The 17,487-nt window shown below is 37.1% G+C and overlaps 3 protein-coding genes across 4 annotated transcripts in view; all 3 read right to left on the reverse strand.

Annotated features, from left to right (window-relative positions):
• The window catches only part of LOC135247675 (homeobox protein Hox-B3a-like), a 53,247-nt gene extending 50,215 nt beyond the window's left edge, over positions 1 to 3,032 (reverse strand). The window contains exon 1 of the mRNA XM_064321416.1: positions 2,599 to 3,032. The gene's annotated coding sequence lies outside the window, so the exon portion shown is untranslated. The remainder of the gene's footprint in view (positions 1 to 2,598) is intronic.
• A 1,997-nt stretch (positions 3,033 to 5,029) lies between these two features.
• On the reverse strand, positions 5,030 to 10,072 carry LOC135247683 (homeobox protein Hox-B7-A-like). Its single transcript, XM_064321426.1, has 2 exons — positions 9,025 to 10,072; positions 5,030 to 5,798 (listed from the first exon to the last, which is right to left on the reverse strand). Exons 1-2 carry the CDS (start codon positions 9,428 to 9,430, stop codon positions 5,539 to 5,541), a joined length of 666 nt encoding a protein of 221 aa, XP_064177496.1. The 5' UTR covers positions 9,431 to 10,072; the 3' UTR covers positions 5,030 to 5,538.
• Positions 10,073 to 10,594: 522 nt separating this feature from the next.
• On the reverse strand, positions 10,595 to 13,040 carry hoxb8b (homeobox B8b). 2 transcript variants are annotated; one of them, XM_064321424.1, is made up of 2 exons: positions 12,210 to 13,040; positions 10,595 to 11,642 (listed from the first exon to the last, which is right to left on the reverse strand). In XM_064321424.1, the coding sequence occupies exons 1-2, from the start codon at positions 12,634 to 12,636 to the stop codon at positions 11,326 to 11,328; spliced, it is 744 nt and encodes a 247-aa protein (XP_064177494.1). In that variant the 5' UTR covers positions 12,637 to 13,040; the 3' UTR covers positions 10,595 to 11,325. The 2 variants fall into 2 exon arrangements, with proteins under 2 accessions (XP_064177494.1, XP_064177493.1); XM_064321423.1 differs by having other exon boundaries at positions 10,595 to 11,645.
• Positions 13,041 to 17,487: the final 4,447 nt, after the last annotated feature.

Raw genomic sequence — 17,487 nt, forward strand, 5'->3', positions numbered from 1 at the left:
AGTTCGCTTCAGTCACCGACCACAAATCACTTTAGACTTTTTCAAAGACCTGTTGGTCAAGAAATGTTCGAGTCAGCTCGTTGGATTTCGGATTATAAAACAACAGAACACGTCTTTCGCCCCAAAATCCCTGTGTTCATTTTCGACTCCGAGAGTTCAAAATCCTTAGTAAAAGCTTGATTTCACGAAATATTTCATTTCCATAGAGGAATCTATAATGTGCTGTTTTAAAGACAAGAAGGGATTTTGTTCTGATATCTCTCTGGATGGCAGTATGTAGGCTAATGTAATTAAATCTGCAATGTAATTAAAAATCTAACGTGTAAACAACTTGGCCCAATGTGATTTGGTAAAAATACTTTGAACGGCTCAATCTATTAACACAATCGAGCAATTAAAATATTGATGTTCATGAAATAGATACTCTCTTTGTCGATGTTCCTATGAACACATAAAATGCATAATAAATCACAGAAAACCATTGCGGCGAGACAGGTACCAAGGACGAATCATAGTTATCTAACATACTGTCAATGTTTACAGTGCTATAATCCCCCCCCCCCCCTCTTTTTCTTTCATTTCAGCGCTCCCTCCCTGTTATTTTCTCTTTCCTACGCAAACATGACCCCTCTCAATAGCTACACACACACACCTCTTGAAAATCCACAAAAAACGTTTTTTCTTTAATACGATCAATTTCCTAGAGGGAGAAGTGGTTTGAAGGACAGTCAAAACTAAAGTGAAAGTTTGACACCGATAGCAAGAACTTCGGCTGAACACTGAATGCGGGCACGTTGTAAAAACACAAATGCCTTGGAGTACCCTTGGAGCGGTCAATTGTTCATGTGATGCAAGGTTGAGGGAGAACGAGGAAACTCCCATATGGGGCTGTGACTCTTGAGAGTGTACAACGTGGTGCGCCTAATGCAGGCACAAGGTACAGCAGCAAAAGTCCAGAAACCAAAACAATGTTCAGCTGCATTGTTTCCCACTCTTCTATAACTGGTTTCTGGACACCCCCCCCCCCCTTTCATTTTTCTATCGCTGCAAATTCAAACAAGTAGCACAATCTCTCTCTCTCTCGCTCTCTCTCTCTCTCTATCTGACTCTCTCTCACACACGCACGCACCTTTTTCTTCCTCGGCAGAGAGATTGTGACCTCAGCAAGCTTCGTATTACTTGGCAATATTCTCAAGTAAACAGTAGATGGCACCAAAGAGCAAGGAATGAGCAAAATACGCTGCAGAAATACATGCGCCATTTGAAATGTTTGAAATTGTCAGCTCTAAATGGCTGAACAGTGGCATTTGTGGCATGATTTCATTTAGCGATCCATATATAGGTCGCTATACACTTCTTTACAAATACATTTAAAACTAGGCAAACACTGCATTTTATTTTAGTAAATTGAATGAACGGATGCTGTTGCAAATATTCGACTTAACACGCATTGACAAGAAAAAAACGTGTTTTGCAGTTCGAGCATTCAAAGAAATGTTACTATATCACAATCACACACCCAACATTAGTAGCACTGTATATATTTGTTTCATAACATTATGGTTATATTCGCTATTAGGAATTTAATTCAAATTACTTTAATTGTTTTATTTATCAAATAAAATGTTGAGATACATTAAGATATACCAGGTATCTCCGCATGCAGATTCGTTTTATAAAGCTATATTTCATTCAAATTATTTGTATTAACAGTGACTGTTGTACAGTTGGGCCTAGCATGCTAACTGGCGTCGTAGCAGAGCAATAGTAGTAGTATTACAGACTAGCAGTCGTAGGCTTGTAATACTAGTAATCGTCGCCATTAGTGTAACAATTTTAATATTTGAAAATGTTTTTCTTGCTGTAATCGGCGTGTGAACATTTCAGCAAACCAATGTAAGGAGGCCAGAAATAAATTCACGCCAAACTATGCGATCAGGCAAAACTACTGAGCAAAGGTGAAATGCGGCGATACAACGTAATCACTCTCCCCCAAAGAAAATGGATTGGCTAATTAGAAATTATGCGAAAATCAAATACTTTAGATCACTCCTGTAATTATTGTTCAAACCACCGAAACATTTAAGGTTGCTGAATGAAATGGATTTCATTTTTACAAAGCGTGTTTCATTTCTACCAACTGCGTAACGCCGGGCCAAAGGCTGTAGGAATGTCGCATAGCTGCGTGCCTCTAGATAAAACATTCCACGTAATAGGTGACCTAAGATATTTCAGGAAAATCCAAGTGATAAGCAACATCGAAACACATCGGTTAATTTAAGCAGGTAAACCGCTGTTCATGGAAATAGTTACCCACACCCAGACACAAGGAAATTAAAATAAATCGATGCGGTAATCATGCCGCTAATAGGTGTCCAAACGACATCAAATTCGTTTTCAATTAGCTACAGTACATTCCATATTACAGTCGTCAAATATGGCCAATTCGACTGTCCGTCGGTTGGTCTCTGAACTTAGAAAATGAAGAATGCTACCCATCAATACAACTGCACGATTTCACATAGGCTAGAAATTCACATTCATATTTGGAGTGTCACGCAGCAGTTGTGACAGAAAATGAGTGGCAACACGTCCTACCTTTGCTGATAATCCTTCATTCTCCCGCTGGACAGCCAGGCGAAAATCGTTATGTTCATTTTTTGATCTGACATCATTGTTGTTCCGAACTGTCCTACCGTTAGCATGAGGCTACGACTCTGATAGCGTTGTTGCGCCTTTAATCTCTATCATTTACATTAGCAAAGAGAGCAGGATCCTTCAGTGAAAAATGAGCTGAGCTCTCCATCGTGTCCAGATTTCACGATCACCGTCCATTACAAAGGAAATCCCAATCAGAGCCAGCCATATTAGCATAGCAGTGTGGACGGGATGCAGGCTTTCTCTTTCTAGAGCAGGAACTAAGGATCTCTTCAAAGATCTGTATTTTAATTTATACGTATGAAAAGAAGCCAAGAAGCTTTAAGGAGGACAGTGTTGCTACAGAAGGTGCAGTGGCCAAAAGAATGCTGCAATATAACCACTTGGGAAATCATAAAAAGTTCATGTTCACGGTTAACTATCCACATGACCGTCCTCGGCCAATCCTAGAACCCAGCCACTCATAAAGTTCTATCACAAAGTTGTAAATTTTCATAAAACAACAAGGAATTTATTGCATTTCTTCATGAGCGCTTTACCAGCAGTCATCCCTCCGTCGCCATCTTTTTTTCTGCAAAACTAACAGAAACGAGCATACTGTTTTCATGTTCAAGATACAATTAATATGACGGTTGTGATCAATGAAAAACAAAGAGCACAAATATAGTGGCTGCGTTGATGCATATTGTGAGGTCGGGGTTTCTTTGAACAATGTTGATATAGATATTTATCATTTTTCTGCCAAACCGCACATTAATAGGTTTTTAAGCTCTGGTGCATATCAACAGAAAAAAAACGTTTTTATTTGAAGAGCATTTATGAAAATCGTTTCTGAGTTTTAAAATATCCAAATTTCAAATATCGGTCTACCCAAACGCTCGAGCGCAAACACGTATACATACATACATACATACATACATACATACATACATACATACATACATGATGTAACAGCCTATAGGCTTTGTTTCATATGCAGCCACGGTGTGTTAATGGAATGAAAACAATCTCTATATTTATTATTTATTAAAAGCTTAAAACTGGATTAATTCGATTAGGTAATTTTTTTCTTGTTTAAATATCTTGTCACATCTGAAATAAACTATTCCTTGCGATGAACGAGTAAAACACGATCGTTACTATTTAAGCTTTTACTCTACATTAGAGAACGCAGCATACGTGGACAACTGATATACACGATAAGAAAGAGGAAGCATTTATTAGGACCATATATTACATATTGAAACGTGCCCTTGCCTATAGAACCATACTGAATGTGATCTATAAACTGATTTTGAATTGTGTGTGCTATAGTCATATACGATAAGCAAAACATACTTTCTAAATTGCGTTATTGCGTTTTATTTTAAGCATTGTATTGAAATGCATTTTAAAAAGAATTCATTGCAAATGTAAATTGTATGGGTGCACTACAATATTACCCGCACTGAAGTCAAAATTACGGTGGACAATTTAAAGCAGCAAACAAAAACTTACCTTTGAAATATTGAATTGTCTGTTTTTGTTGAGTATGGGCACTTGCTTATCTTTTAGCAGGTAGGCTACAGTATCAATTTCGGTGTTTACAACTTCGCTTTGGTAAGAACTATGAAGCAATATTGTGATAAAACTATACATAATGGTGCTATATATATATATATATATATATATATATATATATATATATATATATATATATATATATATGTTTTAGTAAATTGTCCGTTTAGGTTTTTTACGACTTTTCCTACGTTAATTGAAGCAATAACCATTACAATCCAAATTCAAGAGTCTAAGATCATAGAGGCAGAATTCCTTACACGTTACATTGTAGCAAATTTCTGTTTCTTGAAGAGATGTACAGTAAAATGTTCTGTGGTAATACTTACAGAGTACATAATGGTCCCTATTGGACTGACATGTACCGAGAGTTGAATTAATAGTGGACATTTTCCCGAATGGTGAAGCAAAAAGACAAAAAAATGTAAAACTTATAATATATTTGACATTATTATTATTATTATTATTATTATTATTATTATTATTATTATTATTATTATTATTATTACTCGAGTTGAAATATCTGCATGATAGCACCCTCCGTTTACATTTTTAGTTTGGCATGTCTGACTTTTCACTACCGTGTAGGACAATTACAAAAACATTTAATCTGGCCAGAGACCGGCAACAATATACAAGCATACATCAATTATATTTTCTTGACCATATAAAATTATAATTTACAGACATTTTAATTACTATACAATTTAGTGATTGGTGTTTCGATCTCTAAATAAGCAATCAGATAAAGACGTCTGTTAATGTTTACTTAACAGCGAAAACATAATTGTACAATTGTGAAATGAGTATGCTTGTTTTACAGTTATTTATTTCTTCACAACACAAACATTTTCAACACCATATGGTCCACTGTACACAAAATACGTAAAAAGAGAAATACCAGAAAATTTACTATTATAAGAAAAAACAAAAGAAATACGCCAACAAATAAACTAACGGGATGGATACTAAGCACAGAACACATTTTTATACATTAGGACATGTAGTTGTACATACAATTCCTTTTTCGGATAAGCACTTCTATTTCAGCAAAACTGAAAGGTCCGGACACAAGATAATTTCAAATTAGGAAGTAGCACAGAAGAAGCAATTGCAATCAAAAATGAAATTTTTTTTTTAGATTTATTTAAATTGAATTTAAAAGATATTTTTTAGGTAGATTCATTATCAATTCCTAACTTTACAAAACAATTACCATGGTAGGTATGATTGTTATACTCAGTGCCATACAAAATGCGGTGAGCGAGTATCAGTCTACTATTCAATTTTCTGTTTTCCTACGATAGGGAGACACCTTCGCTACTCTTCGTCCTCTTCCTCCTCATCACCACCAGGTTTATCTTCATTGGGAGAGCTCTGGTCTGTGGTCTTATTCTCCTTCTTCCATTTCATGCGCCTGTTCTGGAACCAAATTTTTATCTGGCGCTCGGAGAGGCAGAGTGCATGGGCAATTTCAATGCGTCTCCGTCTGGTCAGGTAGCGATTGAAGTGAAATTCCTTCTCAAGCTCCAGAGTTTGGTAGCGCGTATAGGTCTGTCGGCCCCGCTTTCTGTCAACACCTGCAAATAAGTGAAGTATAAATTAAAGGTGGTAGACCAATACTCCTAGTAGTTTACTGCAAATGTAACAACGCGTAACATATACAATGTTCTATTTAGCACATCTGCTATGAAATCCAAGGTTAAATCATTCGAAATCGTTGTTATATATGTTGACATTGCTGGCGTGTTTTCATAAAAATTAACCACATATAGTTCAAGATAATGTATACTTGCTGTCCCTGAGTTATAGCCGTCAAGAAAACGCCTAGTTATTCTCAAATGAACACTACCAACAGTAGATAAGAAAAAGGAAACTAATATAAGAACTACCGAGAACGTATGCGTGTGGCCTTTTTACTCCAAATTATAGGCTGAACATATCTTTTGGAAGGCAGGACCTATCATACATCTCTTTCAATCAAGCTTTTAAGAGATATTGTCATAAATGGAAAAAAAATCACGTATAGAAATACATTATTTTAGCACATTAACTTAACTGTACCATGTATTTTTATAAACACACGGACGTGTGTGTTTATGTGGGGGGTTGGTCTGTGCGTGTGTGTACTATGTATGTATGTATGTATATCAATGTGTATATACTTACTGATGATAACAATAATAATAATAATAATTATTATTATTATTATTGTGCATTTCCTTGACATTCCTCGGTAGCGCACATTTTCTCGGTTTAAGGCAACATAGCTAAGAGGGCATAAAACAGAACATATTCATGATATATCATGGATCTCAAAAGTCAGTTTAGCTACATGCTATGATGATGATGTCAAACAAGAAATGGAATAGTATTTCCAAGCGGTCTAAATTTCATTCGGAATAGAATAGGTTCTGTGATGGTATAAAAGTGTGGATGTACAGTAAAGTGTGACTATGAAAAAAGTAGAGTCTGATTATGAAAAAAGTCCTGATCCATAATTTTTGAGAATGACCAGCAGCATACCTACTTGATAAAGGTACAATAAAGGCACTTCATGAGGTATGTCTTCCTAAATACATAACCGTAATAAGAATAAGAATAAGAATAATACCAACCAATAAAACCTTTTATTTATAAAGCATCCTTAATACAAATTCATACATTACAAAGCATTTGAATATTACCTTTTTGCGTGCAGGTGCATCTAACAGCGACAGTGGTGCTTTTAAACAAAAGTTTTTTGGTGTTTATGAAAAAATAGTTATGAATTCAAGCACTGAACAGTTCTAGTGAACGTATACCATGTCTCTCGAATTCTCCTCCAGTAAATGTCACAATGCCTTTCTGAATTTTAATTTAAAGGGACTTTTGTCGATCGTAAATGTTGTGGCCTGCTCTGTACAGATAGACTGTGCTGCTTCGATAAGAATGTGCATTACTACAAACCATGCTTCGTCACTTACGCCTACCAGATTTGACACTAGTAAACTATTATTACTATTAGTGTATTAGTGTAATGTAATGTAATTCTGAGAGAGACCACTACGCTTGTATAGGTGTAGTCTGTGTGGGTGTGTGTTTGTGGGTGTGTGTGTGTGTGTGGTTTGGGGGAGGGGGCAGTGCTTGTTTGCCTGCGAGAAGGAGTCAGGGGGAGACGGGGGGGGGGGGGGGGGACTGTTGGTATGAGCCCTGCTGCAATGTATTGTTGTTCATGTTTTGGACTTCTTTAAGGGGTGGGTGTCCATCAACAACAATTTTACCAGTGTTTCACAGAAAAAGTATGTTGCTTTGAATTGAGATTTTACCAGGCAAGCTCAATTCTGAAGACCAGATTATTCTACCACCCAAATCCAATCAATGATAAGAGACCTCAGTAGCTCACAGATGTATACCACTCCTTTTGTAACAGGCATTCATGTTCACAAGGCCTTGTATTCTCAATAATCACCAACCCCGGTTAACTATTGTACATAGAGATGGGTTCACATTTTTTCATGTTTTATGGCTAAGTATAGCCTATTCAGCCTGATTCAATGTGATCGGAACAGGCACGAGTTTAACGATACAAATGAGACTCACTCATTCAATTGAGCTTGAACTTTAAATCCAATTTAAAAAGAGAAAATGTTGTCTCATTCTATCAAAACAGCCATCAAGACCTGCTCAGGGTGTAAAGCATGCCTGCTTCATCCAAAACTATATAAATATGAATATTTCATGCAATAGTTCTTCAACTGAAATACAATTTATTCGAAAACTTGCAGAAAACATGACATGTTTGTGTATCATAAACAGGAGCTTAATGACGGAAAATCCGATTAAATTGATTTAAGTCGTATTATTGCACCAGCGGCTCACAATGGAGGGAACAGCTGCAATAGAGAACTGAATACTACTCTTCTAAATTTGGGCAAACAATAACCAGGATTCTCTAAAACCCGGTGGTTACATAATTACATGAAATCACGGACTGAAAGTGATCATTTAATAAACGCACACGAGAAAATGTATGCTTAAGTGGCTGTTGCCTCTGGGTCAAAACCCACGACGTCATACTTAAAAACACTTTAATTAAGCATCTCCACACAAATACTCACTGTAAATACAAATATACTATCCTTGTGTATAATAAGAACTATGAACACAGAATTTGTTCAGTTTTCACTCAGGACGCATCTTACATGAGTAATAAAACACATTATAGAGGTATTTTTTTAACCGGCTGCTCAGCAGTGGCCACACAGTGCTACCTTCACACTATCAAAGCGCTGAGGGGCGCTAAGATGTAAAGGTACTACTGTTAGCTGTAATTTTTTAAATGTTTTTTGAAAATATTACCGAAATACTTTCTCGTAAAAATATATAGTCGATGATATATTAAAAATACAACATGACTGAGTCAAATAGTAAAAAATCCTGGCCATTTTCAAGGAACTCCAAAAAAATTATAATAATAAATAAAGTACGGCATGCCCTCAGTAAAACATAGCGTCGCTTCTCATGTTTCTCCTGAATACCGTGTCGGATGCTGAGGCCAAATGACACTGATACTAAACACCCACTGTAAGGTTTTTTCAATACAGTTGTAGCAAATGAATATTCAAGAGACAGAAATTACGGTTTTATGGACGGTCATACAGCAATAAACGATTGCGTAGTCAAAATACAAGTGAGCATAATTTACACAGTTTAACTCAATACTTTAAAATCAAGACGTTTCAAACCCTTGCATCCTATGTTTTAGGAAACGTGTGTCCCTGCCTTCCTGCTCTTATTTTGTATTTATTTGTTTTGCTAACATACCTGTACTTCTCATCCACGGGTAGATCCGGAAGTTGCCCTCATCTTGCTGAACGCAGTCCCGTTGCTCTGCTTTGCCACAACTGGACTGCTTGGTTGGGTCTCCGGTGCACACCATGGACAGGTTCTGATCAAAGGGGGAGCAGTGCATGTTGAAAGACCCGGCATTGAGGCCATATCCGGCCGGGTACATGCTCTGGTTCTGGGGGTGCATGCTCCCTCCGCTGCTATACAGTCCCGGCATTGAGGAGAAGGCACTGCCACCGGACCCCGAGCCATAGCCGCTGGCTCGCTGAGAACTGGACGCAAAAGCGCACGAAGTTTGCTCGGGAAATACCCCGGTTGGGAAAACCGAATTTGCAGCTTGATATTTGGAAAACAAAGCATTCGCATAATACAATGAACTCATAATTTGGCCGCGTGATTTGTAGGCCGGGTCGTTTTAGTGTCGGTTTTACGATGTACCGTGATATATTACAGAATTACAGTCCAGATTTACACCAAAAGCTCCTCTTTTTCCTCAGGGGCCACGTGATAGCGGACACGTGATTTACAATGGCCCAATGGTAAAGAGACATCATACAGTTTCATTAATGTGGAAAATGCTGTACAGTTTAGATTTATAAAATATATTGAATTATTTCCTGTAAGTAAGCTAAAGCTACGTACAGGGAAAATAAGTGAACATTACCATGCAATCGATAAACGGTGTCCGAGCGCGCAAGACGACCTGCCTCATAAAATGTATGTTTTTAACTATGCATAGAACGGAAACTTATAACTAGACCACGGCACGCTGGGATCCACATTAATAAAAAGAAAGCTATTTTGGTATCGATTTGATATCGACAAAATATATCCATGCGAATACTCAAGAGTTTCCTGTTCTTGTCGCAGTCGCCGTAGTTCTGTGTTCTGCTTTGACCGCGCTCTGTCTGTGGTCGTGTCCAAAGTAACACACGATCTCTCTAGTTTATTCATATAGGCATCTCTTTGCCTGGAGTCACACGAAGACGCATTGTTATCAACTCGGTCAACGAGGCTAATGATGTGGTTACTAAAAAGGGAAACGAAGCTAACCGAACCATAACATCAACTCAGCTAACACGCAAGTATAATGTTTTCCTTTTAGAACAAAATATTCATACAGACATACTCTGATTCAATTACGTTTTAGATGAATAAAGTCTAATTCACAAAGCTAGTTCATAGGTGTACATTTTCATGTCCCATATGTGTCTTATCAGTGTGTAGGGCATTCACGCAACATGTTGAGGGTATTCACGCAACATTCAACTCATCAAAACATGTATTCAGCCTATGGTTTGATTTCTAATTCGCCGTTCAGGAGTCACGTATTCGTGATACGTCGCACATAAGTTTTACAAATACAGTAAAAGCAATCAAACTCCAGCTACCGAGGTCCATAGCTATTCTGTGTTTTAGGTGTAAATCTTAGGACCGACGTTCCGTTCCGGCCTACAGGCTAGCTTGTGGTTGGGATTGTCCCTGCAATGACAGTCGACAGTCTCTGTGGTCTGTACCTTGGAGGAAATGGAGAAGAGAATAGTAATGATGTCATGGATTCTCGCCTGTAAACTTTATTGTAGCCCCTTCTCTTCTACCGTTTCCAGGGTTAGACAATAGAACAAAGTGACGATGAACAATAAAGTATATCAGCACCTCCCCATAAACTAATTCACGTGTACAGTACACATTCTGTTTCACAGTAAACGAAGCCTTTTTATTTATTTTATTTTTGCACTGTGCGCATGCTTACCCAGGAAAGGAAAACACAATACCAGAAACAGACTAATAAGGACAAACGTAAAAAAAGAGAGAGAGAGCACCTACAGCATAAATAGGCAGTTTCATGTTGTTGGAATTCTTCATTTGCTACGTTATTTGTTACGTTATTTCATCAAAACAATGGACAGGAACAGCAAAAAGTGCACCAATTAACTTAAGAAACCTATACAGCTGCCAAAGTAATTGTTATTGATAATATCCTAACAATAAAAACGTCACATAAATTGTTCCACAAATAAATGAGGCTATTTCATAACACTACAACAACTTCAGGTAAAAAGTAGAAACGCTTCACTTCCTCTTGTAAGTTTTAATTTATTGATATCCTACATCTGATACCATATTATTACGATTGATATTTATGATGCTCCTCTTATTTGTCCTCGCCATTTCCAGTCAGGAACAGCCAGTAGAGGATTGCAATGTTTCTCAGACGAAAGCCCGCATTGGTTATTCTTAGTCTCTTTCTCTGTGTTTATTTCAATATTTGTAGTCCTACATTTGTTTTGCTTTGTCACTGTCTTCTTCTCCTGCCGTCTGCGCCTCCTCGTTTTGGTCATTTTCTTTCCTCTGTTGCTCTATCGCCTCCTGCTCCGATTTGCTGCTGGGGAATTTGTCTTTGTTGTTCTCCTTTTTCCATTTCATTCGACGGTTCTGAAACCAGATTTTGACCTGCCTCTCGGTAAGTCCCAGGGCGTGCGAGACCTCAATCCGCCGCTTGCGGGTCAGGTAGGGGTTGAAAAGAAACTCTTTCTCCAGCTCCAGTGTCTGGTAGCGGCTGTAGGTCTGTCGGCCTCGCCTCCGTCCGGCAGCTACTGGCAAAATAAGTGGACACAGGTTCAAACTCGATCGCCATTCTACTGGCTAGCGCCTCCATTATTGGTTTTATTCTTCATCAGTATTAAATCACGCACAAAAATAATCAATATTACATTTCTTGGTATGAGGAAATACATTTTCTGGATGCAGAAATGCACATGTACACATACAAATAAAACGCATGGTTACACCAATTGTAGCACGTACACGGGCGCGCACACAAACAAACGAAAAACACATCACCTGGCTTAGACATTCACCTTACAGGGAACTGAAGAGCTCAGCTCCAAGTAGCAGAAAGCCATAAAATGTGTAGTAAAACTGTGACCGCACCAGGGTAGAATACCAAAGGATTTTAGGGCACATAGACCACTTTCTCACGCGGTCATAAAACTATAAAGTGATTCACAAGTTTGGACACCATAAAGCAGTAAACGAGCTATTGTGTCATTCCCCGCGCGCAGGAAATGTGTCTCTTACACGATTGTGGGTCCTTTTGTTGTACTATTATACCCCTTCCTTTCACATCACAGTTTATATTTTATTTGGTGTCGTCTCACCTTGTGGTCTCATCCACGGGAAGAGTTGAGTAGGAGAGGGACTCTGCTCTGCGCTCTCTGCTTCCTCTCCGATGCCGTTCGCGGTCAGCTTGCAGTCGCTGTACTGGACTAAATCTGAGTCTTGGGTTCCGAATAGAGTTTGCCTTTGCAGCGCATCGTACCCGTAGAAGTTGCCGGGTTCTCCGTGACAGGTTACGGCGCAAGGATTCTGTTGGTAAGGGGCAGTGGAGAGCGTGGATGCACCATGGTGGTAAAACTCCTGTATCTGAGTCGGATGTTGGAAAGTTCCTCCGGTACCCGGTCCATAAACTACAGTGGGTCTACCTCCCAGATCTTGTGCGAACCCTGTACATTCGTAATAATTGGGACGCAAAGAATCCCCACTTTTGTATTTTGAGAAGAGAGAATTGACAAAATAGGAACTCATCTTTTTGTTGTTGTTGTTGTTGTTGTTGTTGTTTGTGTTTTAAGACTCGGTCGTTCTGGAGTAATAAAAGCACAGTGTTTCTCGGTTGAAGCCACGCTCAGTGATTCCCAAAATATAGATATATGTTGTATTTTAAGCACCCTTTAAATGTTCAAGCCACAATCATGCCGATTCCATAAAATCTCTTCCACTGAAGTGTTCCTGCATTACAATTCCAGTATGGGGTGCCAGTTCATAAACAGTTTTCTGTGATTTACTCCGCCGCAAATGAGTTGTTTCATATTTTGCAGTGTCTTTTCACGATAATTTGCATCTATTATCGCATCCTCATCCCATTGGCTTCGGCATTTCCACACGGACACTGCACTGCGCGCTTGTGATATGGAGAGAGTGAGAGAATGAAAAAGGGAGAAAAGAAAAAGGGGGAGAGAGGGTGTTGGAGAGAAAAGGGGGGTGAGTGAGAGAGGAGGGGAGAATATGCGCATTAATATATTCAACCGAGTAGTTAATGAGATATCTGCCGCTTTGCATTAGATCAAATGTATACGTACCCCCTCTTAAATGGATGGATTTTTAGGGAGTAGCTAATAGGCAACCAAAATGATGCACACTTAGTCGTTAATTTCAAAATTCAAATGAGGTATATTCGCTTTTTTAAATGTCAGGCTGCACTGGCAAATTGTAAAAGTACACGACTTAATTGCTATCAGTTTTAACAGGTCCAATAAATGTAATTGCTGTTCTTGAACAACTTGTCAAAGCATCTAACTCCATGGGTAGTCGCGCATTCACGACATACAAGACAGTCATATTTAACATTTTAATGATCATGCTTTTATAAATATGTTATTGATAAAGATTTAAAAGCCCTGGAAAAGAGATTCGCCACTGTTATAACAGTGAAAGCTGTTGTGAACGGTTTAGCAAACTATAAAATGTCATAAACGCCAACGTTGTTTGTTGTTTATAACGCACACAAAAACGCTGTTAAGATTTTATGAGGTTGCAAAACTGACTAGTGTAGTTAAGGATTCGACTTAGAACAACCCACTGATGTTGAAATCTAAATAATGTAAATTTAGCGGGTATCCAATGTGGAGCATAATTTCAATATGTTTTACAATAGAAACGTTCGTATTTTAACCCTCTATGCTTGGAAGAATAAAATACGATATGGCTACAAAGCATTGTTATCCTTGTAGCCGCCATGTATTGCAGTACAAACTAATTTTGAAAAAATAAAGAAAATAGAAATGAAATAAAAAAGATTCGCTTTGTTACACATATATAGTATATATAGGCTAGCATAAACACACACACATACAGAGAGAGAGAGAGAGAGAGAGAGAGAGAGAGAGCTGTGCGTGTGTGTGCACAACTATAAATAAGCAATAACATACAATGGAAATTTAGGGAAAAAACTAATTAACTAATTCTAAAAAAATTAAATGAACTACCTCTAAATATATGTAATGTGGGCTTTTTTGGCGTTCAATTAAAGTGGGGATTGTTCTTGTTTCAGGTATTTTATATTCTATAATATAGAATATAAAATACTAGCATGAGTTTTCGGATTATTTTCCATTACACGATCTCGTAATACGCACTATGTTTATCAAATATAATATTTATATATATTGTACACAAAAATAAAATATGTCTGCGCACTTTTAATGAAAATGACATGCGCAATTATGGTGATTTTTCTCTGACACTGCGATTGTCCATTTCTGAATGTTACAATGGAGGCTATTAAGTATAGTCGTTTCAACTTGTTTGTTATTCGATATGGTTAAATATTTGTGGGTTAAATATTTTCTATTTTAAGTACATAAGAAGAAAATGTAAATCTGGTCTCAGAATATGGTCTCAGACATGTAATCCATATATCAAGCCTTTTACTCGTTAAAGTAGCAGAATGCTTACACGTTCACGTAACTTACATGCCTTTTGACTTTAATTGTGCATGAGCTTAGAATGTAACTGTAAATATTTCCGGAATAATACATTTGTTAAGACTGAAATGTTTACCGCAACAAAATAATGAAACCTATTTGTTTTCAGTTTAATTGTAGGTACGTTTTCAGTCATGCCATGTGCACATTGAATACAACCACAAATGAATGATCATCATAAAAGACTACAAAAACTACATAAAAGACATCCGTCAGATATTTCATACATTTCTGTAATACAATGGAGGAAGCGTCATTTAAAAACTGTAGATGGAATATTTTCTTCTTTTTTTCCCCGAGGATGCAGATCCGTTTTACATCTTCGCGAGATTTTCTTCTACATTTTATTGCGTGTTTGATCGAACACGATTTTGCACATATTGGATGTTCTCGTTGTAGATAGTTCGAAAATTTCTTGGAAAGAAACTTAAGTTGGATGTAAAACTGGTGGTCTGGGCCTCAGCAGACTTAAATCACAGAATAAAGTGTAAGCTTATTTTGATGGAGCAATATCGCCACCCTGCGGTCAACAGTTGTTATGCCATGTATAAAGTCTGAATTGTGAAAACTTGCGTTCCATATAGCATTTGTCTCTTTAACGTAGCTCTTTAAGTGTAACATGCTTGCTATCGGTTTATTTGAAAATATAAATTTAAGGACATGTATGATGAATATTACAAAAGCCCAATTAGCTGGAACATGCCTATGATCAGTCAAAGCAAAATGTATTCCATTTGAAGCGTTTTACATGATATTGGAATGGATATCTTACCGGAAAAAACACGATTCTCAGGTTGGTAAACGAAAAATACAATCGTTTTGATTGGCTCTGAAATTTCACACAACAATTAGGATATAATAATAAATAAAACACATTATTTTATTTTTTGTTTATTTATTTTTACACAAATTGTCATTAGCCTACATTCAAAAACATTAGCAGAAGTTAATTGCAAAATATTTTTTCATAATTTGACTATACTGGTATGTATAGCTTACTTCTGCATTATCATGAAATGACCCTGTTAATATTTTAAATGTGTTTTACATTTGAAAATAAATCATTTTGAATTTAAACTGAACGTTAAATTACTTGAGAAAACATATTCTGCATTCTGTAAATATATAACAACTAATTAAAATATTATTTCACGCAACTGAATAATAATAATAATAATAATAATAATAATAATAATAATAATAGGCAGCATCATCATCATCATCATAATAATCAATTTACAGTTGGCTAACACATAATCGCTACAATGTCGCCTATAACAGTATTATTCCGAATCTTCTGATGAGCATGATAATAATGAGGCTTGTTGCTTTTAGTGTTAAATTTAGATTACATTTTATACATTCTAAAATACAAGATACAGAGTTACACTAATCGGCACTAATTATTTTTAACGGCGCTGTTAAATTTCTACTTTTCTTTTAACCGTCCTAAGTGACCGACTCAGCAGAAAAAAGGACGGGCATAGAAGATTCACATTTGAAAAGGGGGGAAAGCTTCTATTGTTTCTGATTCCGAGACCAAACAATCGACCATTCTGCTACAAAATGGAGACCCGAGCCTGGGCGCAGGGCTGTAAACACATTAGGGTTCGTTTTTCCAGACGTCTCGCCAGAACCTTTTTGTAGCGTTTTATGGCCCGCTATCTGGCAGGCTTGGAGTGCCCGGAAATTGAACAAAAGAAGGAGTCCCAAGCATAAGGCACAGCTAAACATCTTAACGTACAGGCCAGGTCATACAAATATCCATCACGCGAAAAGTGAAAACAATAAACACAGGGCAAATGCAAAGAAAATGCACACACATTCCAGGTTCGATGATAATATTTCCAGTACTCAGCCATTTAGGTGAATACTTGGAACTTTTCTTTTCCTTAGGTTTGCTTTACAGCCGTTTAGTTCTTAACCTTCAGAAATTTATACCCTATAAAGTTTTATTGCGGTCATATTCTTTTATTGCGGCTCACCACACTGAATTTTCTTTCGCTTTTATGACAGTAGACTTACCATCCCCTCCTCCAAAGCAAGCACGGGCATCCTTTTTGAGATGTTTGTATCCCCTTAGAAAACCAAAATAAAACACCGGAAGAGGGCTGGTGATCGAAAGAAAATCTTGAACGTGTGCAATTTGCGACCCAAAATATTATTAGTTGAAGAAAAATAACTATGCAAGGAGTAATTCAGAAAATAATTATATTTCATCTCACTTCCAGCTATTGTGACAGAATGGCCTTTTTAAAAGCAAGTTTCTCGCCGGATAAGCCTAGGCCTATCTCACGACGCATTGTAAAATTCAAAATAGCGGCTTGTATTTCTGCAAATGCCGACACAGACAATTAAAGGAGAGAGTAAGACATGGTATAGGTCTACTTTTATTTTCTACTTCAAATTGAAGTTAACATTTGCGTACATACATAACACGAACGACTATTTTCTAGCTAAAGTTTCCGGTGAAAATGGCATTATAATATATTTATAAAGCTCTTGATTCAAAATAAGCCTGAGCACTAATATAATTTTTTTCAAGAACAAAAAGTTCAGGATCAGATTATTTTCTTTTAATCATTAGTGCTGACGCCTTTCAGTAGGCTGCTGCACCGTATCATGATGGACTAGACAATGCTATTTTATAAACTAAAGTAATGCAACAACTCTCATGTTGTTTCAAAACTAACTTTGAGTTACAATTAAATACAAATCTCTCAAAGCACATGATCATACTTTTAACTCATGCCTTTCATTGAAATGCATTCGTAAAATGGAACTACAAAAGTGGGACATCATTTTTAATAAATTAGGACTTGTGTATTCCTATACGATACAAGTAAGGTTAAACTACTACATTCATTTAAAAATTAATAAAAACGAGAAACATGAG

The sequence above is a fragment of the Anguilla rostrata genome, chromosome 2, assembly GCF_018555375.3.
Source record: "Anguilla rostrata isolate EN2019 chromosome 2, ASM1855537v3, whole genome shotgun sequence".
In the NCBI taxonomy this organism is placed as follows: Eukaryota; Metazoa; Chordata; class Actinopteri; order Anguilliformes; family Anguillidae; genus Anguilla; species Anguilla rostrata.

What these genes read in the sequence shown, in the direction of transcription:
- LOC135247683 (XM_064321426.1), bottom strand. Translation starts at nt 9,430, where the DNA reads ATGAGTTCATTGTATTATGCGAATGCTTTGTTTTCCAAATATCAAGCT. An exon ending in CCCGTGGATGAGAAGTACAG is followed by an intron (nt 5,799 to 9,024) that starts GTATGTTAGCAA and finishes ACTTATTTGCAG; the next exon opens with GTGTTGACAGAAAGCGGGGC.
- hoxb8b (XM_064321423.1), bottom strand. Translation starts at nt 12,636, where the DNA reads ATGAGTTCCTATTTTGTCAATTCTCTCTTCTCAAAATACAAAAGTGGG. An exon ending in CCCGTGGATGAGACCACAAG is followed by an intron (nt 11,646 to 12,209) that starts GTGAGACGACAC and finishes TTATTTTGCCAG; the next exon opens with TAGCTGCCGGACGGAGGCGA.